Here is a 10,624-nt window from a genome sequence, read left to right as displayed (position 1 = left end):
ATTTTCATAGGACTAAATGACATAAACTCAGCCTTAATAGCAAGTGTGCGACTGGCTTTCGGAAAGCAAGTTCACTGGTTTCCTATATGGATGAAGGAAGAACGTGGCGGTTAAACCATCGGACTACAGGCTGGTAGGAACATGGTTCGCAGCCCGGTACCGGCTCCAACCCAGAGCGAGTTCTTAAGGGTTCAATGGGTAGGTGCAAGGCCACTACACCCTCTTCTCTCTCACTAACCAACTAACCACTAACCCGCAGTCCGGAACAGACAGCCTAGACAGCTGATATGTGTGCCCAGGACAGCGTGCTTGAACCTTAATTGAATATAAGCACGACAATAAGTTTCAATGAAATGTTGATTTCTTTGCTGACCAGGATTCTGGTCAGGTCTATTAAGTGCACTAGGACCATGTTGATGTTGGTTAACTGATACCCGGAGTGTTACTGAAGAGGGTACAAATGAACAGTAAGAACAGATCCCCCATACCGGTATATTTGGGATTTGAGTTCTTGATTGTCCTTCAAGGTCGTTCCGTTGCGTGCTTTCTGTATAACGAACGGGATCATCAGACAGAATCGTGTCTCAAGAATTAGACGGGGTGTACCTGTCCAAAATGTTTCAACTGCCAACAATGTCCCAGCTATTAAAGGCGCAGACCCTAGTTTCAGCCCGTGAAAATGGCCACAGAGTTTAGTTAATCTACAAACCTGTAACACATCTGGACAAGGTTACAAAGAGTGAAACACGAGTCCGTGACGTTGGCACAGTGAAATACTCCAATGAGCTCTGTCCAGTGCCAGTTTTGATTTAATAAACTAATCTGGGAGTGGCAGTCTTTTTTGTGGCGAAGCAAGACTGATGACATCTGTAGTAATGGCACTGGATAGAGATTCTTATTTTGCAAAATACCCATATATATATATATATATATATATATCACTTATATAATACCTTAAGTTTTCAGTGAAATCAAAGTATGTGATATTTTTCAAAGCACATACTTTACGAATTTGATAGCTTTGCAAATTAGATGTAAATTAATCGAGGTCACGGCATTAATGATGTGTGTGTGTCTGTGTGTGTTTCTATTTCATACTTGTAATATATGTTTTAAAACTGGGAGGCCGCATTGTAGCTTCAATGGCAATGCGGGACAGCAAAGATTAGGATAACATACGACAAACTTATTTTCGAAGTGTACTTTATTAAAATCAGTAATTACAAACACAGCATAACATTTTCGTTCGACTGAACTGAAAAGTTAGCTGTAGGGGAGGTGATCTCATGTCAGTACTTAGTGACATTCCTTTCTGTTGGAATTCCCTCCTCTTGGTCTGCATCGCTGGCTGCAACACTTATTGTTGTTCTGACATCGATCTCCCCTCGGTAAACACTAAAACAAGACACGCAATGATGTTTGTTAATGAAGCCTCGGGATATATGTTTAATTTCGGTAATACGAAAATAGCTAAAGACACTTTATATACATGTCGCACTAAACCAAATAGCATCTGGTTGCGTTCCAGTCTTAAGTGAACCAAATTGTTCGTAGCACAGTTAATCCTACCAGTCGTGTTATTGGTGATCTTTGTGACAGGAATGTTTGTCAAAAAATAATGTTATCTTTTTATTTTTTCGCCCATCAGGGAATCGATCCTAGGACCCATTAAACATCAAACACAACAAAATTATATGACGCATTGCTGAACACACAGAGTAAAGCAATACTGTCTCGCACCTTGGCAGCCATCTTTATGAGAAGGGGCTATTTCATTTCATTTCAACTTATTTTCGTGCTTATATCCAAATAAGGTTCAAGCACGCTGTCCTGGGCACATACCTCAGCTATCTGGGCTGTCTGTCCAGGACAGAGGGTTAGTTGTTAGCAAGACAGAAGAGGGAATAGTGGTCTTTAAAACTTGATCTGGGTGGGAGCCGGTACTGTGAACCCAGTATCTACCAGCGTTATGTCCGATGGCTTAACCACGACACCACCGACACTTGTGAAGGGGCTATTACAGGCAATTGCAAATGATGTTTTAGAACATCCTTGGACTATTGGTCTAACAAATAAATCAACCGTCATTGAAGTGATTGGAACCACAGACAGTCCAGCGCTCTACCAACTGAGCTAATAGGGAAACCTCCACTAACTACTGCCTGTAGGAGCACTTTATACCAGCACTATTACCCTGTTCTGTTGTAGGTGGTCAAATGATAAAAACAATACCATAAACTGAAGTTTTAATGTTAAATTAGATAGTTGACCATTTGTGTTTAGGGCTGTAAGGGGTGGGGTTGGGGTGGTGTCACTATAATTAAGTTTTGTCTGTATGCACTTTTGGGTTTGCGATTTGAGCCATTGCATATTGAAAGAATACGTTTACATGTCTAGTTGTTTCGTGTATAAAGTAAAGAGATTTATGTTTAAAAGTCGCCGTCCTGTATTTGATGTCGTTGTTAAAGGGACATTCCGGCGTTTGCTGTAATTTTAAGATGTTATCGACTAACAGAGACTTTTTAACGATTGTAATTACATACCGGTATCAAATATATTGTTGTGTATAAAATATTAGTAGCTGTATATTAAACGTGTTTCTGATCGTTCTAATATTTGTATTGGGTTAAATTTCATTTCTTTCCTAAAAAATACTTTTTTCGTACGTACGAAATTACAGAAGACAAAATCCAGTTTGGGCTTCTTACAAATATTAACACGGCCATAAACACATTGAATATACAGACACTGATATTCTATCTAAACAAGAAAACATATTTAATATGTAAGTTTAATCGAAGAAATATTTTATTAGACGGAAACATCTTACAATGCAGCAAACTCAGGAATGTCCCTTTAAATGTTTTCGAAACGTGTGACTGCCCCTTTAAAAGAAGAACATTAAACCATGCGATAAAATAATTAGTGGGAGACAGGGGACTACTTACCTGGCCATTTCCATTTGACGCGTCCTTCCGTGGCCGTGTGGCCGCTGCTTGCAGACCAAATGCCCACAACAACGAAAGACGGTCTTTGAGTGGCATCGGTTCCCCCGGCGCAAGCACTATAAAACAGTTTCACGTGTAATTACAACACGCACACACAATAGTTTAGCCACGTAAGGGTTAACAACAAATTTATGTCCTTACTTTAAACAATCAAGCCCGGCACGCATCGGCCACTGATATTTGACACATTCATTTATATTAAAAAAAGGGAATTTCCTCCTCGATGTGATCATTGTGAGTGTACACTGACTGTGCGCTACATTTTGATTGAGTATGACAAAAAACCCATATATTCGGCAACATAAATGTTTTGGAATCGTTTAAATTCCCACCATAATTAGTTTTGAATTTTGTAAGACAATTATATCTCTGTACAAAATTTAAAAATATATTTACCTTGAATTTAGTATTTTACAAAATTTTAAAATATACTTACCTTGATATTTGTATTGTATTTATTGTACGTTTCCCATAGCTCTTTATACTGTGTTTTAACAATTATATAATTTTTGGTTTCTAATTAAATTAATCATATTGATGTACCTACCCTGTCTGAAACCCAGTAGCCGATCTCTATTTATGTACTAGGTGTCGTAAAACATACACACATTCATTAAGTGTGAAACATTCAGATTTGAAATCCAAAGGAACAGATTTTCCAAACAAGTTTAAAATGCATTACGATTGTCATGCTATGGACATTTTTAAACACCTACATTTGGTCGTGCACAGCAGTAATTTAATATTGTATTGAAACGTTTACAGAAACGTTGTATATCCTGGTTTTCGATACGATAAGCGAAATACTAAATTATAATAAAAAAACAATACTTCATATATACAATAATAATCAAATCACATTTATTCTGAAAAAGAAAACCCGCAATAATAATCTCTTATGAAACCTAAGCCTCCGTCCAGAAAATAAGACACTAAGACATACTTATATTCGGGTACACGTTTTGAAATTTGTAAGCGTTTATCACAGTTGTACGATATAATTTGCACTCCTCTGGATTTGCACTCCCCAGTCAACACTATACCTTGAATAAGCACTCCCCATTGCATAGTATACATGTAGTGTACACTCCCTCAGCCAATGTTATATGGGTTTTTTATAAGCATGTGTGTGTGTGTGTGTGTGTGTGTGTGTGTGTGTGTGTGTGTGTGTGTGTTTGTATTTGTTTGTTTCTGAGAGAGAGAGAGAGAGAGAGAGAGAGAGAGAGAGAGAGAGAGAGAGAGAGAGAGGGGGAGGTTTGGGGGGGGGGGGGGGGAGGGGGGAGTGAGAACTAAGTACTTACCGTTCTCGGTTGGCACGTTCTATGTCTGCTGTTACCCCTATGTTTACAGAGCATATTTCGACAACAATGGTATTTGCCGTGTATCTCACATATGTGTCCAGGAGGTAAGCACTGTAAAACAATGTCACATAAATATGCATTTTACATATGTAACTAGAGGCAAATTACGTTGTGACAGGAAAACGTGCGTTCGTACATTAATCCGGTATATTTGCTGCTACCATACGATACTGTAAATGGTAGGTAACCTGGGCCCCGTTCTAAAAAGCAATCCTAGAGTAAGATTACCTTAATAGCATAGCTACCTCATGCACTTAACGTGATCATAGCGCTCAGATCGCTTCGTGGAACAGGGCCCTGGGCCCCGTTTTACGAAGTGATCTTTGCGCTAGGACCACATTGCGTTCATAACTACCTTGTACACTTAAGGTGGTCTTAGCGCTGGGATCAGGTGTTTTAAAATTTAAAACATGATCGTCACGAGAGAATAGTTTTTTATAAAACTAAATTATAATACCTATAGATTATTATAATGTATTATTTAGCATGTCTCCTTTAACGAGGGGGTGGGACGTAGTCAGGTGGTAAAGCGCTCGTCTGATGCGCGATCGGTCTAGGATCCTACAACCAAACATTCACCAAATGCATAACATATAGAATTTTCCAAAATCTGATATGACAATCTTTTAGTTTAGTTTAGTTTAGTTTAGATCTCTTTCCAGTTTATTCATAGCATTAAATTCTCAACTTAATTAGTCGAATATCCGATGGAAATGACGAGCGAATATTGGATACTAATTAAACAACGACTGACTCATCAGATTAACGGCGGTTTTTTAACCGTTTGAACTGTGAACTCTGCATAACCCCCAGAAAGCAAGTTACGACAGAAACCAAATAGTGACTAATAGCTAATCTAGCTGTATGTTATGATTGCTCGCCGCCTAGTATTACTGAATTTCAATATCACATTATTAAAAAACCCTAAAATAATATGATCAATCAAATATATATATGCGGAAGGGACTCATACAGAAAACCACCCTATGAGTTCACAAGTTTGTTTGTTGTTGTTTTTTGTTGTTGTTGTTGTTGTTGTTGTTTTTTGTTGGGTTTTTTTTTGTTTTTTTTGGGGGGGGGGGGGGGGGGGGGGGGGGGGGGGGATTGTGGGAAAGTGGTTGCATTTTAGCATTGTGAAACTAACAGTATTCAGCTTTAAACGAGTTTGGGACTGCCGACAGAATGGATTCAGGTGGATGTATTTATCAACACTCGGACTCGTTACAATAATAATAATTAAATAGGCACATATATATTTGTACAGGTTATATATAGAGGTTGTACAGGTTATATATAGAGGTTATTACCAGAGTGTATTTCGGTATCGTCAATATCATATATTAGGAATAAAAATTATATTATATGAGCCTCTGTCTAGCATAATACATTATTTTTATTCCTAGTATATGATATTGACGATACCGAAACACACGAGGGTAATAATCTCTTTATCATATAAGCTTAATACAACGTGTTTTTGTAAACTGTACTCGCAACTTTAATTCGAGTCCGCCATCATTAGATATTCAAATGACGTAAGAATATGTGGCACGGTGTCTTTTTGAATGGAAATTACGTCAAACTCGAATGACGCCATTTTAGATGTTCTTCCATCAAAATAAATTAGTACTTTACGTTTTTTGATTGTTTTTTTGTTGTTGTTTTTTCTGAACTCTGGGCAGCTTTCAGTGTACAATTGCTACTGAAATGTTTTTATTTGATGTCTATGAATGCATACATCAATAATGGAGTGTCACCGTAGTACGTTTGCTTAAATGTCAATAAACATAGTTCCGTGACCACGATTAATTTATATCGAATTTGCAAATATCACATACTGTACTTTATGGCACTGAAATATATATATATATATATATATATATATATATATATATATATATATATATATATATATATATATATGTGTGTATGTGTGTGTGTGTGTGTGTGTGTGTGTGTGTGTGTGTACGTATGTATGTATGTATGTATGTGTATGTATGTGTGTGTGTGTGTGTGTGTATGTATGTATATATGTATGTATATATTTCTTCTAACGTTTTCAATATTTCGATTTTACAATTGAATAAATAATGGTATTCATCTCGAATATATGTATTGCATGTTAAATTGTTTGCAATTGTTTTCTTTGTTACTGTTAAACCATCTGCCTGTTCTGAGCGGTAATCTCAATTTTAATCTCTTTTCGTACGGTAACCTCGTCAATAGGTATCGAAGCAAAAAATCGTTTTGGATAATGTATAAAATTCGTTCTGAGAAGAGTTTGTAATATTTGTAAAACCACTGTTTTGTGTGAATCGATAACAAACTTTTTGTTTTACTTCTTGTTTATAGGATTTGAACTCGCCATATTGATTAGTGTAAATGAACCCCATTCATGTGCTATCGATTTTGTTGTGTCGTAATGAATTTTAGCCACCCACATCAGACAACACTAATACTACTATTCTATGAAACTCGAGTCATGATTTATGTTCTTTGATATCCAATAGCCGATGATTGATTAATCAGTGTGCTCTATTCGTGTCGTTAAACAAAACAATTGTTTTTATTTATGTTCCCGAATGAATGAATGAATGCACGTGACAGGCAGCATCCAGAACTGATTAGAATTTTAAAAAACACCCGCATTATCTAGCTCATTTAGAGTCATTTTCCTTATACGACCTAAAACTCTTGATATTCGTATACTTAAAAATACTATTCGAATAGCAAATTAGCGAGTGAATATACGAATGTTCGAGTATTCGGACCGATCACTAATGTTAATGATTAGCACAAATGAACCATGACAACCAACATAAACCCCTAGCCAAAACCAGCTGCGATATGTGTTTGTCTTTCTGATAGTCGTATCGGGTTTCTGTTTGCAAACATTGTACTTGTCGGAAACATAAATGTAATGCTGTCACGGGGATTCTATAATTCCCGTAACTGAATAAAACACGATTATCAAAATATCTCTCCTAACTGTATATATATTAGATCTCTCTGTAACAGGCTGTTAAACCCTAGTATGGCTCGTCTCTAGGTATGATCAGAGATACGATCTTATATAAAGTATATATTATTATAGCACGTTAGTTCTCTAGAAACACAACAAAAACACAATACACTTTGGAATCTGTATTAATCTACGCTGACAAATGTACAGCCGTAGTAGTTCATTAATAACAGCAATAATAACAACCCAGAACTGATCACTTAATTAGTTAATCTCTAGGTGTCTAGTTACACAATATGAGAATCACTTCACCGTTACACCACACCCACACGTGTGATAATTGAGAAACGCTTCCAGGAGAAGTTAATTAATAACGGAATTACAACACCATTCCTAACTGGTTAATTTTTAATTAACCCTTACTACTCGTTCAGTAACGTGTGATAATTTAGGAACGCTTCCAGGGGAACTTCATTAATAAAGGAATTACAGCTCTATTCCTAACGGGTTAATTTTTAATTAACCCTAAATACTCATTCAGTAACCTTGTGACACAGAATTAATATTGGTACCTATCACAATAAAGACAATAACCTACAGTGTACCTAGGTCCTCTAGGATGACTGGCTAAGCTTTATATTACCAAATACTCATATAATGTTAGAACACGGCCCTCTAACACAATTAAAATCGCCACAGGCGAAACAAATTTATGAGCATGTACCGTTACCGTCACAAATGCTATAAGTGAATACAATCAAACTAGAGGTGTTTGGAATCAGATTTAAGAAACTATGTCTTAGACTTATTTAGCAACCCTTTCATCGACCAGAAATTTTGAAACTGACAATTTATAATACCTTGATAACATTTGATAATTTAAACACACGTTGACTAATCAAACTTTCTTGCACACCCGTTAGTAAGAACATCATTCGTTATTTTTTATAACACCTAGATCTACTTGTTAACACATACTTGTGTTAACATTTTAAAGACATACTACCCGCTGCTCCTATGTGATGACAAAGTCGCCAATGCCATAACCATCCAATTAAAAAAAAACCGATCGAAACGATCACTCTGTGACGTACAAGTTAACCTGGAATTGACTTGACTGTGATAGACAGACACAGACACAGACAAACACAGAGAGAGAGAGAGAGAGAGAGAGAGAGAGAGAGAGAGAGAGAGAGAGAGAGAGAGAGAGAGAGAGAGAGAGAGAGAGAGAGAGAGAGAGAGAGAGAGAGAGAGAGAGAGAGAGAGAGAGAGAGAGAGAGAGAGAGAGAGAGAGAGAGAGAGAGAGAGAGAGAGAGAGAGAGAGAGAGAGACTTACGCCATCGTCTTCAGTTCTTATTTGACACGAGCGACCTCTAATGAACTCCTTTTGTCTGCAGACCATATATCCACAACATTTTAATTTGATATTTCCACCACAGTCTTCCCTTTTGTGTAAGCACTGTAAAATAATTTTACATATAGGCAAAACGATTATAATGTGTTATTAAATAAAAAACAACAAACATGTATCAAACTATTATAATTCAACGCTTTAGCAGCAGTTAAAATAATTGATGACTTTTTTTTTGAAATCGCAACATAGACAAAATAACAGGCGAGGAGGTGGTCATGCCCCCCTCCCGCATACACCCCTCTGTCTCTGTTGTTGTGCTCATAAGGCTTGAAATTCAACAGTTTCTCGGGAAGGCATGCCGCAGAACACCCCTAAACTGTTTGGTCGCATAAATGCATGTAGTTCGTTTCCACAGGACACCAGTACGTGCATGTGTGTGTGCACATAGGAGAGACTAAGAGGTGGGGAGGAGAGAGAGAGAGAGAGAGAGAGAGAGAGAGAGAGAGAGAGAGAGAGAGAGAGAGAGAGAGAGAGAGAGAGAGAGAGAGAGAGAGAGAGAGAGAGAAGGGGAGAAAAAGACAAAGTGAGAGATAAGGACAAGAAGAGATTTAGCGAAACACAGTGAGAATGGAGCGAGAGTGAAACAAAGAGGGAAGGAGAGGCAGGAGAAAGATGGAGAGAGAAAAGGAAGAGTGAAATACCAGACAGATAGACATAGGGGCAGAGAGAGACAGACAGACAGACCGATAAAGAGAGACTGACATACATACAGACAGACAGACAGACAGGCAGACAGACAAAGAGAGACTGACAGACAAAGTACTACTTACTCCATTGTTGCCTGGAGTTCTCGGTTGACACGAGCGACCTCTGCCGACCTGCCGTTTGCTACAGACCATATGGCCACAACATTTTAAGTTGGTATTTCCGCCACAGTTGTCCCCGTTTTTTAAGCACTGTAAAATAATTATATATATATAGAAACATGATTGCACTGTGATACAACATACACTTTTCAAACTATTAAATGATTGCTATGTGCGGCGGTAAAAATCGCAACATGGACCGCGGAAGAGCGGGGGAACATGGCCCCTAACCTCTCCTAACTGGCTTGACCCTCAAAGCGAGAGAGCGAGAGAGAGAGAGAGAGGGGGGAGGGAGAGGATGAGGCAGAGTGGGACACAGAGAGGAAGGATTAGAGAAGAATAGAAATACAGAGATGGAGAGAGACAAAGAAAGAGAAAGTGCATGAGAGCGACACAGAAAGAGACACATATAGAGATATAGACAGAGAGAGAGAGAGAGAGAGAGAGAGAGAGAGAGAGAGAGAGAGAGAGAGAGAGAGAGAGAGAGAGAGACAGAGAGACAGAGACAGACAGAGACAGAGACAGACAGACCAGACAGAGAGAGAGAGAGAGAGAGAGAGAGAGAGAGAGAGAGAGAGAGAGAGAGAGAGAGAGACACACACACAGACATACAGACAGACAGACAGATGGAGAGACAGATAACTACTTACCGGTCTCCTCTGGCAGGTGTTAACGTTGCTGTTGCCTCGTTGTCTACAGACCATATTTCGACAACAATTATAGATACCATTTTTTCACACACGTGTCCGTAAGGTAAGCACTGTAAAACAATATCATGTGTAACTGCAGGCGAATAAACAGTGCAACAGTGAAACCGGTGTCCGTACCGTTAAACATTCAGGTTAGAAATCTGATAAAAACTAATTGATGAAACAACTTTCTAAGACGTTAAATACGATTCTCAGACAATGGAGATTCATTTCATATTTAGGCCTGGAGCCATTTTGTTTTAAACTTCTAATTGGAAATTCATTTATTATGATGCATTAAAATATGTTTTAGTTTTTTCGTCCTCTTCTAATTCAAATAGAAAAGTTCATAGCCGTATTACCCCACAATCCCCCCTGTCATGG

General features: G+C 38.0%; 1 protein-coding gene across 1 annotated transcript; it reads right to left on the bottom strand.

The window, feature by feature from the left end:
* Positions 1-1,192: 1,192 nt before the first annotated feature.
* LOC121388058 lies at positions 1,193-10,285 on the bottom strand. The gene is made up of 6 exons (XM_041519261.1): positions 10,202-10,285; positions 9,516-9,641; positions 8,668-8,790; positions 4,310-4,420; positions 2,949-3,064; positions 1,193-1,395 (listed from the first exon to the last, which is right to left on the bottom strand). Exons 1-6 carry the CDS (start codon positions 10,253-10,255, stop codon positions 1,290-1,292), a joined length of 636 nt encoding a protein of 211 aa, XP_041375195.1. The 5' UTR covers positions 10,256-10,285; the 3' UTR covers positions 1,193-1,289.
* Between the last annotated feature and the right edge of the window lie 339 nt (positions 10,286-10,624).

Source organism: Gigantopelta aegis, chromosome 14, assembly GCF_016097555.1.
Source record: "Gigantopelta aegis isolate Gae_Host chromosome 14, Gae_host_genome, whole genome shotgun sequence".
Taxonomy (NCBI): Eukaryota; Metazoa; Mollusca; class Gastropoda; order Neomphalida; family Peltospiridae; genus Gigantopelta; species Gigantopelta aegis.
Note: the sequence above shows the minus strand (reverse complement) of the source record. Positions and strands in the feature narration are given on the sequence as shown.